Source organism: Pteronotus mesoamericanus, unplaced genomic scaffold (assembly GCF_021234165.1).
Source record: "Pteronotus mesoamericanus isolate MK-2021 breed Mesoamerican mustached bat unplaced genomic scaffold, CSHL_Meso_final contig_100, whole genome shotgun sequence".
Taxonomy (NCBI): Eukaryota; Metazoa; Chordata; class Mammalia; order Chiroptera; family Mormoopidae; genus Pteronotus; species Pteronotus mesoamericanus.
The window spans coordinates 169,009-196,424 of NW_026554999.1; the positions used below are offsets into that span (position 1 = coordinate 169,009).

Consider the following 27,416-nt stretch of genomic DNA (forward strand, 5'->3'; position numbering starts at 1 on the left):
AGAGGAAAAAAAAAACGAGAAAAGAATAATGAAATGGCAATTAACTATGTATCTATCAACATTATTTTAAATGTAAATGGATTAAATGCTCCAATCAAAAAAGATGCATGATGACTCAATGGATAACAAAACAAGACCCTTACATATTCTGTCTCTAAGAGACTTCAGATTGAAAGACACACAAAGACTAAAGTAAAGGGATGGAAAAAGGTATTTCATGAAAATGGAAACAAACAAAAAAAGCTGGAATAGCAACAGTTATAGCAGACGAAAATAGACTTTAAATCAAAAGCTGTAAAAAGAGATAAAGGACTCTGCAATTCTACTTCTGGGTATTTCATCCAAAGAAACCCAATACACTAAATCGAAAAGACGCATGCCTATGTTCACTGCAGTGTTATGATACCTAAAATATGAATGCAACCTAAGTGTCTATCAATGGATACAGATAAAGCAGCTGTGGTGCATCTACAGGGGTAGGCAAAAGTAGGCTTGCAGTTGTAATACAAATAAATAGTAAATAATAACAACAAGAATATTGTTTTGTGTACTCACAGCTGTAAACCTATTTTTGCCCACCCCTGTACATACAGTGGAATATGACTCAGCCATAAAAAACAATAAAATTTTGCTGTCTGCAACAACATGGATGGATCTAGGCAGATATGCCCAACTTTTTGGCGTCTCTGGGCCACTCTGGAAAAAGAAGAGTTGTTTGGGGCCACACATTAAGTACATAAACACTGACAAAAACTGATGAGCGAAGAAAAGGTTTCAAGTACATTTACAATTTTGTGTTGGGCTGCATTCACAGCCATCCTGGGCTGCATGTGGTCCATGGGCTGTGGGGTTGGACATACCTGAAGAATATTGTGGTGAGTCAAGTAAGTCAGAGAAAGACAAATGTCATATTGATTTCACTTTTATGTGGAACTAAAAAACAAAATAAGGCCTGGCTGGTATGGCTCAGTGGATTGAGTGCCAGTCTGTGAACCAAAAGGTTGCCAGTTTGATTCCTAGTCAGGGCACATGCCTGGGTTGCAGGCCAGGTCTCCAGTTGGTGGCATGTGAGAGGCAACCAATCAATGTATCTCTTGTAGAAAAAAAGCAAATATAAAAGTTACTTGTTATTAACATTAACAAAGAATATTAATCAGGTAATTTACTTTTAAATGATTATATTTTAGAATTCCCTCCTGAATATTTAAATGCTAAACAAAATTTTAGAGAAATTTGGTTACTGACATATGAACCGATTACAAATTTACTAGAATTTATAGATATGAACATACTCATGCAAAGAATCCACAAAGTTTGATAATCTCAAAGTACCTGAAAAAGAAATTAGAAAGTAAAGAGGGGGTAACTTCCCAAGTAAGAAAAAGCTATTTCTACAAAACTGAGGCCCCTATATATTTTCCACACTTAAGAAATAGCACTTTGTTTTATTTTTAAAAAAATATCCAGAGTGGTGTTTCTTAACCAAGTGGGTATATTCTAAATTTACTTTCCTCATTTTAATGAGAATCCCTGCCATAGAATGTCTACTGTTACTGATGGGAGGTATCTTACTCTTCAAGGGCTAGGGCAGAAAAAGATGCAAGCCATTGTTCTAAAGATTCAGGTACAATAAAACATTGGTTCCTATGTATCATATTTGGAAGTCCAATTCTGATTTATAAAAATTCCAGAAATTCAGAATACTTGAAAAAATGTATCACTTTATTTGTACACTTAAAAAGTTGTACATAGAAACTTATAATACAGTTCTGTAAAACTGGAAGAACTGTCAGGGAAAAGGGAAGGTGTTACCTTTTATTGATCATGAAGGAAGTTAAGAGATATAAAACAAAAACACAATAAAATGTTTAAAAAATTAAAGAACATTTTCAAGGTACAAATTTTATAAATACAAAACAAATTCACAAATTACTCTGAATGCTAAATAAATATCTAGTTAATAAACTCAGACTTAATACCTCCAGCCAGCACTGGTACAGCACTTCAAAGATTTAAAATTGGATTCATTCATGTGTAGTGTTGAATGTGTTCATTACAAAATTCTTAGACATATATCCTTTTTTATAAACTGTGCTGTAACAGAAGATTTATCTGTGTAGGTAAATCTTCCTTAATACCACACATCTAAGACAAGTCGTCAATGATAAATTGTAGACAAAAAAAACATTTTCCAAGATACTGGGACACATGAATGATCTCAAAATGTACAAAAACCTCTGTAAACCAGTACTGTATCCAATATATCTATCAAATTTATTAGATACTGAACAAAACTGTAGCAAAGGAAATCTTTCCTACATTCTCCTGAGTGCTTAATATTAAAATTGAGAATATAGTGCAGGCCACACTTCAAAGTGGTAGCTCAGTTGTTACTGCTTTATACATATATGTGTGCTTTATAGCATGATTTAATGTTCCATTTCACGAACAATTAGTTTTCCTTAAATACATCCTTTAGAAGGGCAAAATTAGATTCGTGATTTTTTTGCAGGTGGTGGCATGCTAACTTGATCCACATTCCCAGGTGTGACGTGAAGTCCAAGTTTTTGAGCCTGAATATGGAAAAATGCTTGAAGCCTCGTTCCAGCTTTTGCTTCACTTGTGTTACGTGGGTTGTACTCAAAGCAGTTCGAAAACATCAACTCTATGTCATCAATAAACTCAGCTACAAAGAAAAAACCAAGTGAGATTAAAATGAAAGCACATCAGTTACATAAATAAAATTGTTTGTATTATATCCAGAAATGCTATCAAGAGATAGAAGCCCACTTTTTTCTTTAGACATTGAAGTCTGAAAACAATGTAGCAGAACTGAAGCTTAAAACTGACTACAAATACTTTAAAACTGTTTTATTGAAACTATGCAATTTTGTAATTAGGTATAATTATATAGTTTCAATAAATAACTTCTATTAAGGTCATATTCTATAAAATATCTTTCATTCAATCCCCATCCTTCATATACATGGATAAGCATTTTAAGGGCCTCTTGGGATGCCATTTACACGATTACATTAATATACATCATATACCAAAAAACCCAGCCTCGACCTCTTTAAACAAAAATATAGAGAAAATTATAAATTACTTACATGCTAATTTATATTCACATTTGTTCACCTTTTCACGAATTATATTTAAAGCAATGGGCTTTTTGATGATGTCATAGTAGTCTGGGACCTGTAAAATAATTCTAGTATTATTTCTCTTATATAAAATACCTAAGAGATAAGTGGTCAAATACATAAAGGTTTTGCATTGAAAAGCAACAACATATTAACCTCTGAATACTATTATTCCATTAAAGACACATAATATGTTTTGCTCATTTAATGCTACAGAGGCCAATTTAATACTAGAAGTGTTAATTTATTGTGAAAAGCAAAAGATTATGGTTTTGTGCTGACTGTCTTTATATATACATATATCTCTATAATTTTTTTTAATGATCATTACTGCATTTGTAATAAAAAATAAAAATGTATGCAACAAAATTTAACTGAGCATAAGAACTACTCAGGAAAAATGAGTTGAGTCAAACTGAGTTTTAATTTTTGTTCAAGATGCTATTCAGTGCTAATCCTTTACATTCCTGTTCTAGAAATCTCAAAGTAGAATTCTGATGATGTCACTTTTTTATTCAGAAACCTTAACCTAACACTGACAAGTGGGACACTTCATAATCTAGTTGTGTCCAACTAGTCTGCTCCATTCAAACTACCTATCATTCCCCATATTCTCATTTAGGTCTTCAACTTATTGTCCCCTCTTCCTGCACTTCCCTTATTTCAGTTCTCACTGTTGAAATTCCATCTTACTGCAATGACCAGACTAATAGTTCTTTAATAAATAGTTCTGCTATTTCCTTCCTCTGAAATGCTCAAATCAACCTCCTTTTCTTTATTTCTGAACAACTTTTATATAACTTCTATTATAGTATTATACCACTGTCCTATCTCTGCTATGGCATATCACAGTCTGGCGTGCGCGCACGTGTGAGTAGTTGACCCTTGAACAATGTGAGGGTTAGAGGCATCAACCCATTGCACAGTCAAAAATAGGTGTATAAATTTTTTAAAAAATATTTTATTTATTTTTATACAGAGGGGAAAGGAGGGAGAAAGAGAGGGAAACATCAATGTGTGGTTGCCTCTCATGCGCCCCCTGCTGGTGACACAGCCTGCAACCCAGGCATGTGCCCTGATTGGGACTAGTGACTCTGGTTTGCAGGCCTGCACTCAATCCACTGAGCCACACCAGCCAGGGCTGTGTATAACTTTTGACTCCCCCAAAATTAACTGCTAATAGCCTGCTGTTGACTGTAAACCTTACCAATAACAAACACATATTTTGTGTCAACACATATTTTACATGTTATATGTATTTATTATATATTATATTTTTAAAAATCCTCATCTGAGGGTATTTTTATTGATTTTAGAGACAGAAAGAGACAGAGAGGAAGGGAGAGAGTAAAAAACATTGGTGTGAGAGAGAAACATTGATTGGTTGCCTCCCATATGTGCCCCAACTGGGGACTGAACCTGCAACATTTTGGTGTATGGAACAACGCACCAACCAACTGAGCCTGATCCTGGCCAGGATCATACACTGTATTTTTACAGTGAAGTAAGCTAGAGAAAAGAAAATGTTATCAAGAAAATCATAAGGATAATTCATTTAAAGTACTGTATATATTTACTGATACTGTAATTTAAAATAAGTCAGTACCTACATCAATTCTATCTGATATGACAATAACAGAACACTGTATATGTTATACATATTACTAACATTAGCCATCAAATATGAAAAACTATGAAGAAATTCATATTTATTTACAGATATAATGATTCATACATTGATAATGAAGAAGCAGCAATATGGTTGCTTTATGATAGCCTAGTGTAATCAATATAATTGCTTCATAGTAGTAAGCAATCTCCAGAGAAATTTCCAATATATATTGAAAACAACCCACATATAAATGGGCCTGCTTAGTTCAAATCTGTATTGTTCAAGGGTCAAATGTATCAAGAACTACAGCACGATTTCTAATTCCTTAGTTAGGTTAGGCCATCTCTGTTATTTAAGAGTGCTTATTTTTTAAATCAATTTTCTCAAACTGTGGCCTTTGGACCACCACCATCAGCATCATCTGGGGATATGTCAGTAATGCAAATGATTGGGCATCATCCCAGCCCTAGTGAATAAAGAATTCTGGGGTGTGGCCTGGTAACCTGTGTTTTAACAAGCTCTCCAGGTGATTCTGGTACATGCTGAAATTTGAGAACCACTGTTTTCCATAGGAGAAATACCAATAAGGGTACTCGATTAAATGAACTCTATTCAGCTCCATTACCTTGAATAAAAACATTGAGATTATTTCAACACAACTGTCATTGTTTGTAAGAATCAGTCACAGAATTAGAAGAGACTGAGGAGACTATGATGTCCTACTCCATTTTTTTCCAACATCAAGACCAAGTGTTTAAAAAAGAACAAAAAGCACATAGTGATCAATCAGTGTTTGGACTATCTCAAAACTGCCATGCAGACTAAATCACGTAGTATGTAGGAATACATTTTATAAAGTCTAGAAATATTACCTGGATTTTAGAGACAAGTTTCAAAAAAGGCCAGCTGTCATCATGTCGTACCAATTCTATAACAAGTTGCTCAAAAGCAGATAGTTCATGAACTCCTCCTTGTCGACCTGAACTTCTTCGATTCAGTGTCATAGGAGATGATTCTAAATAAATAATTAAATTAATTTTAGGTGATGACAAAGCAAAATATTTGATCACTACAAGCTAAACAGGGCGTATAAATACAAACTAAATTCAAACAAAATTGACACTGTAGATAGACACTGCGATGTTAAACTAACTTACATTTTGAAGTATGAAAATCTTCACTAAATATTATTTCCTTTCGATCTTAAAAATTTCCAATTACATTAAACAGTCATTGGGAACAGATTGTAAAATGAATGTAATACAAAAGAAAATTCTAGAACACAATGTTTGTGGATTTTTTACTGTTTTATTAAAAATACATTTTCAACTACAGTAAAATCGCAGTTAGCAACGCACCACTGTTTCCTAAAATGCATCAACAGGAAAGTTATCTCTTTCAATCTAGAACTAGGTCTCTTTGTAAATTACCTTGCATAATAAAAATAATTCTCAATAATGAAGTAAAAGATTATTCTTATAAACTTAAATTTTATATAGGGAATTTTCTTGAAGCAAGATGCTTTCTCCTAAACTCTAAGGTATATAATGAAATGTAAGGTATACAAATTAGTAGAAAAGAGTAGTAGTATAGTCCACATATGAATTCAAATTTTCTACTTAAATGTAAATCCACCCATTTCCCTCTGTGTGTGTCCTTAGACTTAGTGATTTTACAAATCAAGAACAACAAAACATTTTTTTTCAGCAGAGTGTTTCTGAACAAAATGTTTTCTGTATACTGGTTTGGAGTTCAGACTCAGGGAAAAGCAAAGCAGATAAAGAGATAAGAAAAATTAATTAGATTTTGGTGTAAAGTTACCTGATACTTCCCCACAAACCTGACAACATCATTACTAAATAAACAGGCTAATTATACCCCATCGTTTTACCAATAAATTCTTTACTCCTGTCATTGTTTGAATAATGTAATACAACCTATCTACAATTCTTCAAAGGCTGGTAGCATTTGTTTCACTTCATTTTTGGAAATAAAGTTTAAATGACATTAAAGGAAAAAGGATTAAAGGAAAAAGGATTAAAGAGATAAATGAATAAAGAGATTATTACATGGACAAAGTTACTATAAACAACAATTATCAGAATTAGATAGATTGGGATCACGCTCTAATAATATTACTGCCCCCAAATGTCCACTGCCCCAAATTCAGTATATCAAATGGGAACCTTACCAAATAACTCAATGCAACTTGTCTAGATGATAATGAGAATGTGTGTCTTAAGGCAGAAAAGGTGGAAGAGTATGAAACCTGTTATAATGTGGTATACTCAGACTGTTCAAATATTGGCCAAGTCTCTCCATTAAAAACAGAACACTGCAAATTCCTCACAACGACTCTGCTCTACCAGTAGAAATAACTCCGTATATCTTAGTGACAGCCTTTAAAAAGTGATCTAAAGTATCTCAACATTTAATCTTTCCAAATTATTCTATTTTCTTAGGTAAGGATAGTTGAAATCAAACTTCATACCTGGAGATTGCCTTTTTCTGCCTCTTCTCTTGGATTCACTATCTTGGAGAGAAAGTTTTGAAGCGACATTTAGAGATCTCGACTGCTCACTCGACTTTGTGGCAATGACTCTGAAATTAGGGAAGTTGGGACTATTTTCTGGTGTATTATTAGCACTTTTTCTGTTTCTGCGTTTTCTACGAGGACTAAGTAGTTCCACAAATACATCTGCCTGTAATGGGCCATGACTCTGGCGAGTAGAACGACTGGCAATTCTTAAAGATTTAGTTTCAGTAGGAGGAGCAGATCTTATCTTTCTTAGGCTTCTACCAGTAGTTTTAGAAGAAACAGTTGTTTTTGGCGTACTCTGCTGACTCCTTGAAGTGTATCTTCTAGGATCTCGTTGGCCACGACTTGAAAAAGAAGAGTTAAGTCTTCTTCTTGTTTTAATTGGCAATCTAACTTGTGGTCTTCCTCGTTTTGGTGGGCTATAAGTATTATTAGAGAATACAATTATTGTACAGAGCAATAATAAATAGACAATTACTTCTATTCCCCTTGTTCTAATATTCAGCCAATGAGTTCTACATACTACTTTTCTATATACTGAGACATATCCTAGGCTCAAGTCTTAAAATTTAGAGCTAACAAATTTTTAGTGGAAATCTAAACTATGTTTTGATATATTCTTTTGTAACACAAAGAGGATATTTATTATTTTCTTAGTAACTCCGGAACATTGTCATAAAAATCAAATCCTAAATTGTGATAAATTACAATGAAATCTATATGAGAACCAATAGAGAGACTCAATCATGTTGTAAAACTTAAAGAATGATCAACTAATCTTAAAATGTGAATCTTTTCTTTCCTTATCATCACTTTTCAATACCACTGAAACTGAGAAGTAACCTACAGTTTCAGCCAATAAAATAGGCCTTAAGCTCTGGCCAGGTGGCTTGGTTGGTGGAGTATCATCCCATACACCAAAAGGTTCAATTCCCGGTCGGGGTGTCTATGGGAAGCAATTGATAGATGTTTCTGTCTTACATCGCTGTTTCTGTCTCACATCGCTGTTTCTCCCTCCCCCAACTCTAAAATCAATAAACATCCTCGAGGGAGGGTTTAATAAGAAACCCCAACCAACTAAAATAGGCCTTAAATCTGTTGTTTCTGAATACCAAGCCAAGAATCTCTTTGCCATCTTCTTATTCTACTGGGAAATACAAAGCTAGATTCAATCTTTTAGTTGTATTTAAGTTGTAGACAAGGATGAAATAACCCCATTAAGCCCCCCATTTATTCCATCTCCCCATGTACCTGGACTTCTAGTTTTCCTAAAATATTTCCAAGAATTTTCCAAATTCTTTATCAACTTTATGCTTAACATAATGCTGCCCTTATAAGCTACAGGAAATATGGCTTCTCCTATTTGGAACTATTAAAAAACAATTTGTTTAAAACCAATGGGATGGTTCCCTCTATTTATCTTCCCCAGACTGTGGCCTTTTTGCACTTTGTTAGTCCTAGGTTGCCCTTGCTTCATTTCACTTTCCTAATTACACATGAATGGGGTTCAAATATTAGAAATGGGGAAAAGTAAGGTTTTTAGGGACAAATAAGGGACATTGCCCCATCATTGGCACAGTAGAAAAAACCAGACCCTAAACACACTGTTTAGGCCTGGGTGACATAATTTGCTAAGTTGTAGTAAACTGAGCAAACATGGTATTTTTGTTAAGCATTATAAGAGAAGAGCTATAAAATTTATCCTGTTTAAACTACCACGAAAATAGTTCTAGGATATGTCTGGGGTTTGCTTAGAAACTTTCACCATTTTCCTTTTTCATTTAAGATGCCAGTGAATTATATGGTAGTATATGGTTATATGGTAGTATAGAAGTTGTTTCTGGTGTTGATGTGGCAGGAGCATAAAAATACAGTATGCTTCTGGACATCTCTCTCTCTGTCTCTTTCTTTCTATAGACTGCCAAGATCATCAAAACTTGTGTATAACTAAATCCTTGAAAAAGTAAGAGAGGCACTGAGAAGCCGCTTCTATCTTTATCTCATGAATATCCTCTGGACTGTTTAGTTGCTGCTTTAGGCATAAAATTAAGTAAAAGCAACCTTAATGTGGGCCTGATTGGTGTTCTTGTCCAAACTTGAACTTATACTTGATTTTATGATCTAGCTAAGCTCATATAGCTACTATATTTCCTTGGGGAAAATTCAAATGTTCGTAATACACAAAGCATGGGTAACTTCAAGCCGCTGTATTACATACTAGCTTAAAAAAAAAAAGATGAACCCCAACCACTCCATTTGTATTCAAGTAGTCAAGAGATTGTCCAGTTAAGACTAATGAACCCTCATTTCCTTGCATGTTAGGGCTTACCTGACTTCTTCCTCTTCTTGAGAGTCATCTTCCTCTTGTTCTATCTCATACTCTTCCTCTTCACTTTGACCTTCTTCCTCACCATCAACTTCATCATCCTCACCTTCCATACTGTCTTCCATCTCTTCATCACTTTCCAAGGATGGCCTCTGTCTAGAGGAGAGTCTTCGAGAACGTTGCTTTGGCCGACACTCTGGACAAAACCAGTCTCCTTCAGGCACAGTCTGACAAATCACATAAATGTTCATTAATCATCTGTTATTCAAAACCTCAATGTCTCAATTATAATCTGAGAATTAGAAGAAGAAAAAAATACCTTGAGCTTTGGTCGAACACAGTAGGTATGATGACCCCGATCACAGCCATCACAAAGTACCATGTTTTCAGCATCACCCTTCTTTCGGCAGATCTTACAACGAGCATTCAGTATAGATTTAGACCATATCACACTACGATCCAAGGTGGAGAGGTGAAGGAAGACTTGGGATAGACTAGAGGAGGAAAGAAGAGACTCTCTCCAACGGTCCAGGACTGTTTTATAAGAACGTCCACTGTCACTGGCATCTTAAATGAAAAAGGAAAATGGTGAAAGTTTCTAAGCAAACCCCAGACATATCCTAGAACTATTTTCGTGGTAGTTTAAACAGGATAAATTTTATAGCTCTTCTCTTATAACACTTAACAAAAATATCATGTTGATACTAACAACAACAAACTTATGTTAAAGAAAATACTTGCTGAGCCACATCTTGTTTATATTAAATCTGTACACAAATGCTTGGGGATTTCAATAGTTAAAAAAATAACTGAGGCAATGTGTTCTCAATCTGATCTTTGTAATAAATCTTGATCTAATTTAGAAAACTGGCTAAATGTGCTTACAAGTCAGGTAACTAGTCATTTGACTCAGGATGTTACTTCCTCATTTTCAGATGAAAAACTGCTCTCAGTTATGTATCAATCACATATAAGGTTTTTTTGAGGCTGATAAAAATGTTCTGCAAATAGGTAGTAGTGGATGGCTATACAACTGTGAATATATACTAAAAAACCACTTCAAAAGGATGAATTTTATATATGTGAAGTATACTCCAATACAGATGTTAAAAAATACCAATTATGTATCAATGCCAACTATAATACCTTCTATTTATAAGAAAATATTATTTAAAAAATGAGGTAAATAAAAGGATTCTCTTGAGCAGTAGCATAATGGTTAAGAGAGAGTGGGTTTGAGTCAGTCTGCCTTGAGGTGAGTACTAGCTCCCCTATGTGAGCTTTGGGCAAGTTACTTTACATTGTTTCTCCTATGTGCAGCACTTCAGAATATGTGAAACAAGTCTATTCTATGGTCACCACCTTTAAGTAATTTTAATATAGCTGGGAGAGTGAAGATATACACAATGAGTTCAAGTCATAATGCAACAGATCTGCCAAACACTAGTGGGTCTTGAGTTTCTGTTTGACTATGCGGCAGGGTGAGAGAGACAGGACATGAACCTAGGGCCCACCCAATGTGATAAGTGCCCTCTAGAAAGCTAGGACTCCAGAAAGCTTTATTTTTAATGTGGGAAGGGTAGCACAAAGAAAGAGAATGCACAGAAATCTGCTCATTTGGACCTCGGTGTTGGGTAGAAAGGAGAACTAAAGATACCCTAACAATATGTAACTATAAGCAGAGCCTTAAACAGGTTTAAAACCTGAAAAACTACAAGCTAAGATTTTACAGTGGTCCAGGGTTGGTAGTAATCTCAGGTGAATTGTAGAAACAAGTACAAATCTTTGCAAATTCTCTCTGAAGAAATACCCATGGATAAGTTCTGAGGGATGAAAGTTAATAGTCAAAAGCCAAAAGGCACATGTAGAAACAAACACTATAAACAAGAGCAAGCAGAATCTGACCCATAAAGACTTGAGATACTAGAATTACACAAAGAATATAAAATAACTGTTTAATATGTTTTAAGAAATAAACATTTGAGCCCTCGTCGGCATGGCACAGTGGGCTGAGTGCTGGCCTGCAATCCGAAAAGTTGCTGGTTTGACTGCTGCCAGGGCACGTGCCCAGGTTGAGGCCAGGTTCCCCCACCCCCCACTGCTGGGGGTGTGCAAGAGGCACCCAATAGATGAAAGACATAAACATTTGAAAATACGGGTAAGTAAGCTGAAAAGCATAAGAACTTCTAAAAATAATAAGAGATTAATCACTCAATCTCTTTCAACCTAGATAGTTTCAACCTAGAACACTATCACTATATAAGTTGCAGCATCTCCCAATGTTAACTGTTTTCCTTTGTCCAAATAGTTAATAAGACGAACTGATGAAAACACAGACACACTAAACAATGTTTTTTTCCCCCTCTTAAACTTACAAACAACTTTAACTGATGGCAATTTCAGAAGTATAAAAATCAGCAGAATTGTTTTATCCCTTAGCCCTTTTGAAATCATAAGATTAATGAGTAGTAGTAATATCTTACATTTATAAGAGCTACATAATTTACAAATAACTTTTAACTGAAATTTTAACTGAAGTAATTGCAGCTTCAACATGTAGTTGTAAGAAATAATACAGAGAGAACCCTTGCCATGTAGTTTAGTTTAGACAGAAAATAGAGAAATATTGAAGACTGGGAAATAAGAGTAATATAGTAAATATAAACTGTGGTATCTTTGTGAGATGTGATCATATGTATCTTATTTCTTACAAATGCTCCTTTCAATGTGAAAAGTGAGTTATTGAGCTCATGGCAGAATGATCAATTTATAAAAAGTATGAATAGGCTTATTAGAAGAATGAGATACGAGCCAGAAGCCCTTACACTTAAAAAGTCACTGTATGAATATGGTCACTAAGATTGTTCTGATAGCATCATCTGTTTATAAAACTTTGTTCTTACTACTTAACAGGTACTATTCAAATAATTTCTAAAGGATTTTAGTCTATTCAAGTTTCTCTTTCAATATGAGACCAGAAAGATACGGTTTTAAAAACTGTTTCTTCTAGTACCCTCTTATTGAGATATAGGATATAAACTATCTTGAGATGATGAATTATAAATTAATTCAACATTTCAGAGAGACCACAGGGAAAGAGAAGATGACATGAAAATTGATTTGGATTTGAAACACCTATTTTCCTGAAGACATAATGATTATGGCTTCTTGACTAGTCCCTAAAAGCGTATTAATTTCATAAATTGCTAAAACATGATCCATAGTATTATTTCTATCACCCTAGCCATAAATTATAGAACATTTACTCATCTATGTACCCTTTAACACTTGGTATTTCTGATTTAACAATTTATAAAGTGTTCAGGTTAGTGACCTGCATCATTAAACTATGCTCTTTATGGTGGACATTTAGGTAGCTTCTTTGGAGTTCTGTTTAAAATAACAACAAAAAAAATTTATGTACAATCTCTGATTATTCAGGGTCTGGCTATCTACAGGTTTTGGTTATCTTTCTTGTGATGAAGATTTCAGAAAAGAAGAGATTGACAGAAATAGTTAAAAAGACATTTATTAAAACTAATATCTAGAATACATTAAAAAATAGTATTTAAGTATTATTTAAAAAATAAATCTCACTTGAAAGAACACATATAAAAATGCAAATACCAACTTAAATTTTTCAAATCAGTCAATCAATTTTATTATGTCAGCCAATAATGTTCTTTAATTAAAGGGCAATTTCAAAATCATGGAAAATATAACTAATATTTTGAATTAAAAACAGATACTTACCAAGTGGAGCTTTGAGAAAACGCCGTTCAATGCCCTGCTCTATTTGAAATAGTGCCATTGCCAGATAATGAACCACATTGCTCACTGACTGTGGTGTACTTGTGTTGGTTGAGACAGTACTTGGAGTTTCTGCTTTTATGCCCAGAAGTCTATGATTAAAACAATGAAGAGTTAATAGTACTTAAAAAAATTATTAGGTGAGACTTGAGTCCACTCATTCATCCAAATGCTTACTTATACCTGTGTAAGAAATAGTTTCCTCAACCTCAAGAAGCTTTCATAAGACTGTAGGGAAGGGAGATATATACATGAATCAAGAGCTAAACTAAATATCATGACATTTAAGGAGGTCAGAAGGGCAAATATTTAGAGGAGGGAAAGTGGATGAGACAAGGCATAAGGGACACTGTGATGGGGCTTAAAGGATAAGCATATTAGGCAGTGCATCTCTATTTCTCTTGCTTCAACTATTACTGGGTAGGACACTTATAGCTGTCTTTCGACTCGTTCCTTAGCCTCCAACCTTATTCCTTTTACAATAAATCCCCATGATGCAGCTAAAAAAAGGTCATTTAAAAAGACAAACCCATTCACTCAAAGCCTTTGCTTTACTGTCTTCCTTCTCAGTAGCATATCTTCCCCAAGTTTACGTCTCAAGTTTGGAATCACTTTCTCTAGCATTTTCTTTGCTGTTTCCCATGTTCTACCAAGATAAATAGCCCTTCCATGAACTACATTTGCACTGGATATTTCATTTTCTCAGAACTCTCACCTGTTCTATAATTGCTAACTTAGTGTCTCTCTACCATTTCCTTCTAGACAATAAACATCTTAGGGGCAGATATTATCCAAAATAACCCCCCAAAAGTACCTATCTATAGATATAGAGGTTCTGATTATTAGTTCAAATAATATTTAAGTCTATCACACTGTACTAAATTTTCCTATAGAAAAGAAAAATGGATGGTATAAAGTTACTTTTTGAAATTAATACAACCTTAATTCAAAGACTTTTAAATTTTATTTATTTTTTTATAAAATTTTATTAATTTATTTTTAAAGAGAGGGGAAGGGAGAGAGAAACAAAGGGAGAGAAACATCGATCAGTTGCCTCTTGCATGCACTCCAACCAGGGACCAAACCCACCACCCGGGCATGTGCCGTGACTGGGAACTGAACCAGTGACCCTTCACTTTACAGGATGATGCCCAACCAACTAAAGCCACACCGGTCAGGGCTCAAAGACTTTTTTAAACTTGAGAAACTGTCATGATCTTAAGTTGTCTTTTGGCACAGGTTTAAGCAAATCATCATTTCAGTGGTTAGAAATATTAAAGTCCTCACAATAAGATTTTAAAGCAATTTTTTCAAACAAAAAGAAATATTTACATTAGAAAAAACTTAGAGGGGCAAAGAAAAGTGATGGTTACTTTAAAAAAATGCTTTTTGTACCTGTCTTTTACTATGATCTTTGCTTGCTCATCAATTTCCATCTCTTCTACATTTTCATTCACAGTTTTAATTATCCCATTTTCCTTGTTTTCTTCACTTAACAGCTCATACCGTCCATTTTCTAATGCCGATCTCCAGATGTGTCGATCTGTAACCTGTAACAAAACTCAAATTACTAACCCTGAAAACTGACATATGTTGTTCCTAAGGAATATGAGGTTCAATGTACATATGAAAAATTCATGAATATTCTAGAACAGGTTGTGAATCAAAAAGGGATCTAAAAATAAGATTACTAAGTGGTCATAATGGAATTCATATCATTCATAGATGGAAGCTTTAGTACCTTGCTTTCTATATAAGGAAATAAGGAAATTATAAACAATTCTAAGATTGGTCATCTGATAGCAGCAAAAAAGTGATAGATGATAGCAAAGCAATGAATAGAACACACATATCAAGCATGAATTACTTACAGATTTTAAAAAGGTAACAAAGAAACCAATAAACAAACCAGACTCAGCAGAGCAGGCGGGAGCTGGTCAAGGAAGAAGAAAATATCCTTACACATTTCAACATCTTGGATGAAAATATCATAAAACAGATATTTTAAAAATACTAAAAATTAATATTAAAAAGGTCAGTTATGTTCACTAAATTCTGTTTAAGAAAGCAGTTGGTCATATAGTATATTTAAGAAGGATTTTATATACATAAACATTTTGATACAGGGGAATAATAAACTTAGTTTTTATAAAAATATATCACTAGTATTTATTCAAAACACATACGGATTGCCTATATCCAAGAAATTAACAAGTATGATCAAAACTCTGGTAATCAGATAAACTAAAAATGGGAATAGGTACAAACCTTTATTGCTCCTAATGTTCCTTGGTAGATTCTATCTTCAATATCCAAAAGAAAATCTCTCAGCCTTAATTCAAGCTGCCTCTCTGCAGACATCTGAGATGGATCATTTGCATTGAAAGCTTTTCCTCGAGTATATATAGGTTTGGTATCAGTTTGAGGTTTGTCTGAAATAGTTACCCAATACCTTTATTATAATTTCCTTATCAAAAAATATAATCTACCCCATGTGAGTATTATGATCATGAGATAATGGATATTAAAAACCCTTAGTAAATCCTTAAGGCAATAAAAAAAGGGGACAGGGAGAAAATATTTGCAAATCATGTATTTGAAAAGGGACTTATAATTAGAATATAAAAAGAACTCTTACAATAAAAACATACATAATCCCATTAAAAATGGGCAAATGATCAGAGTATACTTTTCTTTAAGGAATATATACAAATGGCCAATAAGACCATGATAAAATACTCTATGTCATTATTCATTCAGGAAATGAACACTGAAAACAAAATAAAGTACCACTTCACACCTCTAGGATGGCTAGAATCAAAAACAAAGATAATAACAAGTATTGGCAAGGATGTGGAGAAATCTTAACCCTCATACACTGTTGGCAGAAATATAAAATGGTGTAGCTGCTTTGGGAAACAGTCTGACAGTTCAAATGATTAAACAGAATTACCATATGGCTCAGTAATTTCACTCTTAGGTATAAATCCAAGAGAGACAAAAACCTATGTCAACACAAAAACTTGTATGCAAATGTTTACAGTGGCATTATTCAAAATAGTCAAAAGGTAGAAACAACAGACATGTCCATCAACTAATATAAGGATAAAGTGTGATATACAATGGAATATTATTTGGCCATAAAAAGGAAAGAAGTACTGATATATGCTACAACTTAGCTGAATTTTGAAAACATGTTAGGGGAAAGAAGTCAGTCACAAATGACCATATGTTATATAATACCATTCATATAATATGCTCAGATAGGGATACTTACAGAGACAGAAAACAGATTTGTGGTTGCTTAGGTCTATGGGGGGTGGTAACTAAAGGAAATGGTGTTTTTTTATGAAGTGATAAAAATGTTCTAAACCTCTCACTGAATAGTATACTTTTAATGGGTGAATTGCATGGTGTATGAATTAAATCTAAAAAAGCCGTTAAAAAATGAATTGTGAGCTACAGTTTTTAATCCAGAAGAGAACTAAAGTAGTGATGGTAATATCTGCCAAATTTAGCTGTTCTCTACCTAGAGAATTGCACTTTGCAATATAAGAACTTATACCTAAAAATGCCTAACTGCTTTTTCATATCTGTCATCAATGGACCAGCCATCGAATGGGAAACGTTGCTACCTGGTTTGCTCTTGCAGAAAATCTCCAAAGTGATTACTAATGGAACCTGTCCTTGGACCCTCAGCCAAAACCCTTACTGAGTGACCTCACCCAGTAATGATCTCTAAAACTGATGGTAACCTTAGTGCTTCAGGTATTCAGAATCTACGGATAAAGGAATGCGATCAGGAAGACCATGTATCTTCTCACAGTCCTCATAATAAAAATGGAACCCAGGGGAATATAGAGAACCTTGTTTTCCTAATTGGCAAAGTTTCCCAAACTGACAGCATCCTCCAAATGAAAGATATGGTGTTTTAATATAATTGTAATAGTTTGAAAATGTTTAATCCCAAAACAGAGTTTATGGGGAGAGAAAAGTAAAGGTAGTAGTTTTCATTGAAAATTTACCTGAAAAATGAAATTTCTCTTCAGAAAAACGAGCTAGCTGTGCACATATTCTGCTTTTCTCTTGTAACAAAGATTCTTTTAAGGCACTCTCTCTATGTCCTCTAGAATTAAGAGCTTCGATAAGCTGCTCTAGCTGTTCACAAGAACTGTAAAAGCACCACCGGTTTGGTTTATGCACTGGTTTTGGCAACTGCACGGAATCATCATATAGACCTTGCTCAACGTTGGAGGTAGATTCAGACATCAAAGACTCTCCAGTTTTAGTGGATACCTGAGGATTTTGAGACTGTACATTATTCTGAAATGATGAAGGTCTAGGCAACAACATGTCTTCAGTGAGACCAGAATAATCCTCTTCAATAAACAATCCAGGAATAGAAGGGAAAATCCAGTATCGCCTATACATGCGGTCACGGCCCAAGGGAAAGATATTGGTGCATGCTATGGCACTTTGGATTTTTTCTAAGAGCTCTTTCTCTTTTCGTTGGTGTTCCTGTTTTGAAGCTTCCTCATCAGCAGTAAGAACTTCTCTTGTTAAACAGTTGATCTCATCTTGCCTTGTAAATTCTTTAAATCCATTTTGTCCTCCTTTCCCTATAGATGAAACAACATTTGATCATCATCATATTTTAAATTTTCGTTAGAAAAATATAAGACTACCCCCAGTTACTATGTATTATGGAATGAAATATATGCCTCCAAGTTCATAGATTGAAATCCTAAACCTCAATGTGACTATATTTGGAGACAGGTCCTTCAAGGAGGTAATTAAGGTTAAATGAGGTCATAAAGGTGGGGACACTAGTCATTCTAGAAAGAGGAAGAGAGACCAGAGCATTCTCTCTCTCCCCACTATGGGTGTAGAGGAAAGGCTGTTCGAGGACACAGTGAGACAGTGTTGTCCTGTAAGTTGGGGGGAGAAGCCTGCTGGCACTCCCCCTGCTGGCACTTTGATCTCAGACTCTCAGCTCTCAGAAGTGTGAGAAAATAAATTTCGGTTTTTTAAGCCACCTAATCTGTGGAATTTTGTTACGGCAGCACTAACAGATTAATGCACTATGTTAATAAGAAATTGGTACACTTACATATAAAGGGACACACAAAAAATCTGTTAATTCTATACAGGACAGTATGTCAGTGTCTGTTATTCTGCAGCATATATTCAGTCCTTCCTTTAAATTAGGAGTCAGCAAACTACTTTTAAAAAGGGCTAGTCAGTAAATATTTTAAGCCTTACAGGTCATATGGTATCTGTCACAGCTATTCAACTCTGCCATTGTAACATAAAAGCAGCCACAGACAATGTGTAAATAAATGAGCATGGCTGTGTTCACTGAAATCTGAATTTTATATCATTTTCACATGTCAAAAAATGTTTTTTTTAAGATTGTTTCAACTATTTAAAATTATAGAAATCATTTTTAGCTTATGGGTTATATAAAAACAGGGAGCAGGGTAGATTTTGCCAAGGGGCTTAGCTTACCAACCACTGCTTTCAAGTAAGAGAACCCCTAACTTTTAGGTGGGTACCTAGCAATCCAAAAGAAGGACATTTCCCAGGTCTTCTTTCTCCAGTAGGCATGGCTATATGAGAAACTTCTGGTGAAAGAGATGGGAACAAAAGCATTACATGTAACTTCAGAGTTGTGCCCCTCTTTCTTCTTTCCCTCTTCTGACTAGCTAAAAAGGAGACATCATGATAAATCACTTTGGAACATGAGGATGGAAGCACCAATAAGTTAGAAAGAGCGTGGCATTTATGATACGGTAAAGAATTACCCCTCTCTTTTATTTCAGTCACTGTCAAATTGCTTAAATGGTTGGAGAGTGTTTTTCCTTTCTTTTCTTTTTATTTATTTATTTATTTTTGCTTGAAAGAGTTTGTATAAGATTGGAATTATTTGCTTCTTTAAAATTGGCAGAATTCACCTATAAAGCTGTCCAGGGCTAATGTTTTCTTTGGAGGAAGACTTTTAATACTAATACAAGATCTTTAACAGTTTAGAACCATTCACATTTTGACTTTTTCATTAATTCATTTCTATCTATTGTTTCCCTGGATTTGTGGGGGATTATTCTATTTTCTATTTCTAACTTAAATTTCTTTGATGTAGACAGACTGTATTAAACAAATGTTAACATGCAGTATTGATTAGTTTAAAATATTTTCTAGTTTTCATTATGGTTACTCCTTTTGCTTGACCCATTGCTTGGAAGTATGTTTTAAAACTCCAATCATATGAAGTTTATTTGTTTTGAATTCCTAAATCAATTGCATTGCAATCAGAGAATATAGCCTCCATGATACAGGAGATTTTCTGTCTATAATAACCATTTAGAAAATAATGTAGGAAAAAAAACAGCATCCAAATTACAGGCACAGAATAAACTTAAGGATCTCCTTCAACAGTTGTCAAATCAAGATGGTTAAAGATCCTCAGAAATAATTTGTATCAACAGCTTCCAAAAAATGTATTCCCTTTGATCCAGGAATTTGTGGAATTACTTTAAGGCAGTAGAGATTTCCATTTTCAAAAATATGACACCAATTACAAGCATTGCTGATCTTCGTATCTCTACTATCTAGGAGGCATTAAGCGAATGTTGAATGGGTACTTTATAGAAAAAAAAAATTTCTATTAGGCCTAATATAATGTAGTAAATACAAAGATTCAACAAAACTAAATGACTAACCAAAAGTAGAAGTTATGAGAAACAGACCTATTAAAGAGATAGGAATACTATCTCTTTTCCCTAAAGTATAAATGACATGTAAATAAAGATCTAATTATAAATATAATATAACTTCATAACACTATTTAATAACAAAATGGCCACAGCTATAAGTTGGGCATTCAGAAAACGAATGGAACCACAAACAAAAGTAATCTAATACATATTTCATAATAGCTGAATTAATAAAGTGCCTCAATTAAAAACAAGTAAGCATGTCCTAAAGAAATTTCTATATTACCCCTTCTGCCTCTTTTATGTAATCCTGGGTCATCTTCATCTTCGGTGACTATATCTTGATCTAGTTCCTTTTGTTCTATTTCTTTGCTCTCAGTGCTGGTATCAAAATCTTCCCTTTCTTCCTCCCTTTAGGATAAAAACAAAGATTATTCATCAGTGAATATATGATTCCATTCATAAAATATTTACTGCCTGCTTACAAAGTGTCAGACATTATGCTTGGGAAGTAGTAGACAAGATGACACAGAGTTTATAGTCTTGCAGAGAAAACATAAACCATCATGAAATTAATATATATAATAAATACTAAAAAAGGAGAAGTTCAAAGAGCTATGAAAGCATTTCAAGGAGAACCAAATCTAGTCTCAGTAACAAGAAAAGATTGCTTGGGCCTGGGCTGGTGTGGCTCAGTGGACTGAATGCCAGCCTGTGAACCAAAAGGTTCCTGGTTCAATTTTCAGTCAGGGCACAGGCCTGGATTGCTGGCCCAGGTCCCCAGTTGGGGGCATATGAGAGGCAACCAATTGATGTGTCTCTCTCACATTGATGTTTTGTCCCCCTCTCTCCCTATTTTCCCCTCTCTAAACATAAATAAATTTTAAAAAATATTTAAAATAAAAAATATGATAGGCTTGTTTGGCCCTGGCTGGGTTGGCTCTGTTGGTTGGAGTGTAGGCCCACACACTGAAAGGCTGCAGGTTCGATTCTCAGTCAGGGCAGGGCATACATCTAGGTTGTGGGTTTGATCCCTGGTCAGGGCATGTAAGGGAAGAAACCAATCTTATGTTTCTTTTTTTATCTCTCCCTATCAAATAAACATACCCTTGAGTGAGGATTAATAAAAAGAAAAAGAAAAAGAAAAAGAAAAAGGCTTGCTTGAAGAAGTGACGTTTAAATGGAGAGACTAGAGAGACTGAGGAGGGGTAAAGCAGCAGAAGAAATCTCCACTTCTAGTAGAAGTGATAATATGTACAAAGGTACTGAGTTGAAGGGACTAGGAAAGCATATAATTTTGGGAATGTAAAATAGAAAGAAGCAATCCACGATATAGATGAGAAAGAGGCAGGGTTAAATCATACTAGACCTTATAAGCATTATTCGAAAAGCAATGGCAAAACAAACAAACAAAAAATAGGAGAGAAAAAGCAATGGTAAAAAAGTAAAAGAGTTCAGTAAAGGGAAATGGTATTATCAGTAAGCACTTTAGCTGCTTTGCAGAAAATTATCTGGCAGAGAAAGCAGATGAGGGGAAACCAGTCAAATGGCCACTAATAGTCCAGGTAGTGGAAAGTAGACAAATTGTGGAGGAAAAAGGAAGACAGATTTCAGATATAAGCAGGCAGAATGAACACAATATAAATGTTTTACTAATTGGCTATACTGTCCAAATTAAAACTAGAATTGTATAAATCTTGCAGTAAATTCTACCATTTATGTTCTACATGCAAAGTGAGGTTTGCAAACTCAAATGTTTTCAGGAGCCAGAGAGATATTGTAAATGAATGAGGCTAGATGAATATAAAAAAATGAAGTTGTGGGATCTATAACATACTTATTTTCTTTTTAAAAAAAAACAGATATCACAAAGAAAAAAAATTGTAACTGTGAGGTGGTGAATATTAACTAAACTTATTGGGGTAATCATGTCACAATATGTGCATATATTAAATAATTTTGTTTTACACCTTAAACTAATACAACACTTTATGTCAATTATTTCTCAACATAACTGGAAAAAGTTTATAAAATGTAAAAAAAAGAGATATAATTCACATACCATAAAAATTACCTTTTTAAGTGCATGAGTCAGTGGTTTTTAGTATATTCACAAGGTTATACAATCATTACCACAATTTAATTCCAGAACATTTTTATCATTCCAAAAGAAAAGCCTCATAGAAGTCATTTTCCATTTTTTCTTCCCCACTGGTCCCGGTAACCACTCATCTACTTTCTGCTATGATTTGTTTATTCTGAACTTTTTCACATAAATGCAATCATGCAGTACATGACCTTTTAGGATTAGCTTCTTGCCCCTGGCATAATATTTTCAAAGATCATCCACACTGTAGCATGTAACCGAGCTCCATTCCTTTTTATTGCTGAGTAACATTCTGCTGTATGGATATACCACTGCAGGGATATATCTTTTTGTGTATCCATTCATCAATTCACAAACAATTGGGTTGTTACCATTTTTTGGCTATTATGGATAATGCTGCTATAAGCTTTCACATATACATATTTGAGTGAACGGATGTTCTTAATTCTCTTGGGTATATACTTATGAGTGGAATTTCTGGGTTATACAGTGTCATATGGTTTAATTGTTTGAGGAACTGCCAAACTTATCAAAAGAAGCCGTATAGTTTTATATCCCACCATCAATGCATGAGAGTTTCAATTTTTTTCCACTTTCTTACCAACACTTGTTATTGTTTCTCATTTGCATTATAATAATCCAAGTAAGTGTCAAGTAGTATCTCACTGTGATTTTCAGTGCATTTCCCTAATGACTAATGATGATGAGTATCTTTTTATGTGCTTTTTATATATCTTCTTTGGAGAAATACCTATTAAAATCCTTCACCTATTTTTTAATTGGGTTGTCTTTTTATTGTTGAATTGTATGAGTTCTTTATCTTAATATTTTGGATATTAGATCATTATCAAATATATAACTTACAGGTATTTTTTCCCATTCACTGGTTTGTCTTTTTACTTTAATAGTGTTCTTTAAAGCACAAAAGTTTTTAATTTTCAAGTCCAAATATCTATTTTTATTTTGGTTGCTTGAGTTTAAGGTGTCATATCTATTAACCTTCTAAAGGCATCCAAATTCAATTTCTTAAAGTGTTCTTGATGGCCTTATAAAATACAGTTGTTGCAAGTTTGTGACCCACGACCTTCAGACTTAATAGGTATCTTTACATGTTAAGTATAATAAAAAGTCAGTACATTAATTTTGGAATACTGAGATTTTTAGAACATTCCTTTGCAGATTTTGTTTAAAAAATGATTATTCCTACTAAATCTGAATATGGTTTGGCATCTACAATATGGAAAAACTCCCACTTATCTTCAAAACCAATCTTCAACCCAAATATTCTGAAATACAATAAAATACTTAAGATAGTCACTAAATTACTTAAGGTGCTTTCATCCTTTTTCTGTTCTTTCTACCAAAACTTCCAGTCTCATCTCTCTTTCTCAAAAGGCTCAGAGGAGCTCTGTGAAACAGGGTAAAACTGTGATGATGGTGGTGGTGGAGCGGGAGGATATACTATATTAATGCTAAAAATATATTACTGCTTAAAAATAGCCTATTCAAAGTTTTCCAGGAAATTATCATTAATAACATTAATTTTATGAGAAAGTGAGTTTTAGATTCCCTGGAAATAGTGCAGAGAGAATCAAGATGGCAGAGGAGTCAGTGGAAGTCACACTGACCTCCTTCCAGGGCCAATTTGGAATTACAACTAAATTGTGGACAAATCACCTGGAACAAACAACTGAACAATAGCGAGAGAGGACAGACAAAAGAATCAGATTTAGCACAACCTGACTGGTAAGCCGAGCAGTAGAGACTCAAGAAAGCGGGCAGGGTGCCCACAGGTGGTAGCACCAGAAGCTGCCAGTTGGATCCCAGTTGGAGAAGAGCAGGGTCTAAAACATAAGCAGGGATCTCCAGCCTAGAGTACCAGAGCTCAGAAAGTACACAGATAACAGCCAGCTGTGAAAAGCGGCAGGGTTGCTCACTGCCAGAGACAGGCAGCTGGAGATGCAGAGCCGTTTGAAGGGCCAACATATAAATTTTTATTTGCAGCCACTTACCTTGGTCTCCTGCAGAGGAAGGGACAGAGAGGGCTAGAGATGCCTGAGGAGACACTGGGGAAGGAGGCTTTGGGGAGAGAACTGAGAGATTAGCTGGTGGGATCCCAGTACTGACCCATTACCCATATGGCAGCAGTCATCTTGTTCAGGCAGATCACTCCCCTGAGCAACAACCGCATGAAAGGACACAACAGCCCCACCCCCAGGAGGGACTCTGCCCTGGCGCGGTGGTTCTAAAGCCTGACTGCTTAGTACAGAGTAGCAGCCACAGGTAGTAGATTCCTGGCTAAAGGGGGCGCAGAATGGTCTAGAGACACTTGAAGAGAGACTGGAGATGGAGGCTCTGGGGAGGGAACGGAGAGAGTGGCTGGTGGGATTCTGGTGCTGACTCCTCCCCCACATGGCAGCAGCCATCTGGCTCAGGCAGATCACTCCCCTGAGCGGTAGCAGCCTGAGAGGACCCAATAACCCCATCCTCAGAAGGGACTCTGCCCCTGCCCTGTGGTGTCTCTCAGCCTGCCTGCTGAGTGCAGAGTGACTAGATTAACAGCTGAAGGAGACAGCCAGAGACAGTAGATTCCTGGAAGTCTGGAACAGACTGCCTAAGGTCAGACAGGGTCAACAGCTGACATCATCAGAGGCAGATCCAGAAAGAAAAAACAGCAGTCTCCTATCTTAGAAGTTCACACCACAAAGTCAGGAAATCAAGACAGACCAACTTAAGAAGCAGAAGCAAAAAAGAAGAGTCTCACAAATAACAGGAAGACAAAGAAACATCCCCCAAGCGAAGGGAAAGGAGGAATCCCAGAAAGAGAGCTAAATGACATGGAGGCAACTAAACTGTCAGATACTAAGTTCAAAACAACAGTTCTAAGGAAGCTCAGTAAGCTCAATGAGCTCAGAGAGAAGTACAAAAACTACAAGGAAACTATGAGGAACTTACTGCAAACTATATCACCATGAAAAAGGACACAGAAACTATCAATAAGAGACAAGAGGAAATGAAGAATAGTTTCAGAATGGAAGAACACAGTAGAAGGAATCAAAAGCAGGCTAGATGAAGCAGGGGATCGAATCAGTGAGCTGGAGGATAAGGTAGGAAAAAGCTCCCAGAAAGAGCAAGAATATGAAAAAAGACTCAAAAAGAATGAAGAGGCATTTAGGGAAATGCAGGACAACATGAAATGTAAAAATATCTGTGTAATGAGGATACCAGAAGGAGAAGAAGAGGAGGAGGGGATAGAGAACCTGTTTGAAAAAGCAATGATGGAAAGCTTCCCTAAGTGGAGGAGAGAAAAAGTCACACAAGTCCAGGAAGCACAGAGTCCCATTCAGGAGGAACCCAATGAGGCCCACTCCAAGACACATTAAAATGGCAAATATCAAAGACAACAGAGAATCCTAAAGGCAACAAGATAGAAAGAGGTAGTAACATGTTAAGAGAGACCCAGTATGGCTAGCAGCTGACTTCTCAACAGAAGCACTACAAGACAGAAGGGAATGGCAAGAAATATTCCAAGTCATGAAAAGCAAGGGCCTGCAACCAAGACTGCTCTACCTAGCAAGGCTCTCAATTAAAATGGAAGGTGAAATAAGGAGTTTCCCAGACAAAAGGCGGCTAAAAAAAAATACACCTCCACCAAACCAGCACTGCAAAATATGCTAAAGGGACTGCTTTAACAAGGTGAAGAAAAAGAGTCTATGTATATCCAGTTTCTTTCACAGTCACCAATACTTGGCATTACCAATATTTTTAATACTTATTACTCTGATTGTGACAATGATGTGTGATTTTGTTACTTTATTATTTGCTGAAACCATACCTGTTTTTGTATATTTCTTGACTATTTCTATTATTTTTAAAAAGCTTTAAATGATTTTTTGGTATTCTTTATTCATTTTTTGATTAAATGTTTGTAGAATTTTTTCCCTAAAAAACAATTAACCCTTTTTTAGATGTGTTGCAAATACTTTTCTATTCTATTACTTGTCTTTTAACTTTTTTTACATGAATATTACTGTATAGTCTTAAATGTTTAATATAGTCATACTGTCAATATTTTACTTTATAGCTTCTGGGTTTGAATATTTTACTTCAGGGTGAGAAAAAGATTATTTCGTATTTTCTCCTAAAACACCTTAGATTTTACATACTGATTTTTAACTCACCTGAGTATTTTTTGTATACCATGTGAAATAGGGCTCTATATTTGTTTTATTTCAAGTAATAATGGTCAACGCACCCTATTTGTTGAATAAGCCTTATTTTCCCATGGATTTGAAATATCAATTTAATCATATATTACATTGTTAGACAGATATATCACCTTTGTTTCTAGAATGCTCATTTTATTTCATTGATCTACCTGATTATTTCTGTGCTGGTGTCATGTTGTTTTAATTGCTGAGACTTTAAAATGGATTTAAATATTTTAATATTTTATGGATTCTGACATTTAAAAAATAAATAAAATCAGTCTGCATTTTAAAAAAGAAAAAAGAAAAGAAGGAACTCCTACATTTTGCAACAACATGGCTGGAACCGGAGAATATTATGCTAAGTGAATTGCCAGTCTGTGAAAGACAAATATCATATGGTCTTACCTCTAAGAGGAAGCTATTCAACAAAATAAACTAACAAACAAAATAAACCACAGTCGTGGAAACATGGAACAGACTGAAAGTGACCAGAGAGGATGGGGAAGGAGGACACTGGTGTAAAGAAGGGGAAGGGACTAGACAAAGAACATGTATGAATGACCCATGGACATGGACAACAGAGTGGGAATTGACTGCAGGAAAGGGGATCAGGGTGGAATGGGTGGAGGAGGGCAAAGGGGGAAAAACTGAAACAACTGTAATAGAATAAACATAATTTAAAAATTAAAAAAAAAGATTCCCTGGAAGTAGTTTTATTTTTATTTATTTATATTTATTTTTAGAGAAAGAAAGGGAGTGAAAGTGAGAGAAAGAGAAATGTTGATTTGAGGTTTCCCCCATTCATGCATTCACTAATTGACTCCTGTACGTGCCCTAACTGGAGGATTGAACCCACAACCCTGGTGCATTGGGAGAGTGCTCCAACCAAATGAGCTACTCAGCCAGGACCCCTGGAAGTATTTTTAAACACAATACATGTATAATTGAGGAC

At 34.9% G+C, this 27,416-nt stretch overlaps 1 protein-coding gene across 2 annotated transcripts in view; it reads right to left on the reverse strand.

Annotated features, from left to right (window-relative positions):
• Positions 1 to 1,791: 1,791 nt before the first annotated feature.
• BAZ1A (bromodomain adjacent to zinc finger domain 1A) overlaps positions 1,792 to 27,416 on the reverse strand; it is an 82,750-nt gene continuing 57,125 nt past the window's right edge. For both annotated transcript variants that reach the window (XM_054586588.1, XM_054586607.1), the window contains 11 exons: positions 20,433 to 20,557; positions 17,459 to 18,052; positions 15,702 to 15,865; positions 14,829 to 14,983; positions 13,377 to 13,525; positions 9,943 to 10,190; positions 9,627 to 9,850; positions 7,250 to 7,716; positions 5,631 to 5,773; positions 3,114 to 3,201; positions 1,792 to 2,686 (listed from right to left, as the gene is read on the reverse strand). In XM_054586588.1, coding sequence (XP_054442563.1) covers positions 2,490 to 2,686; positions 3,114 to 3,201; positions 5,631 to 5,773; positions 7,250 to 7,716; positions 9,627 to 9,850; positions 9,943 to 10,190; positions 13,377 to 13,525; positions 14,829 to 14,983; positions 15,702 to 15,865; positions 17,459 to 18,052; positions 20,433 to 20,557 — 2,554 coding nt within the window. In that variant the 3' untranslated portion in view covers positions 1,792 to 2,489. The remainder of the gene's footprint in view (positions 2,687 to 3,113; positions 3,202 to 5,630; positions 5,774 to 7,249; positions 7,717 to 9,626; positions 9,851 to 9,942; positions 10,191 to 13,376; positions 13,526 to 14,828; positions 14,984 to 15,701; positions 15,866 to 17,458; positions 18,053 to 20,432; positions 20,558 to 27,416) is intronic.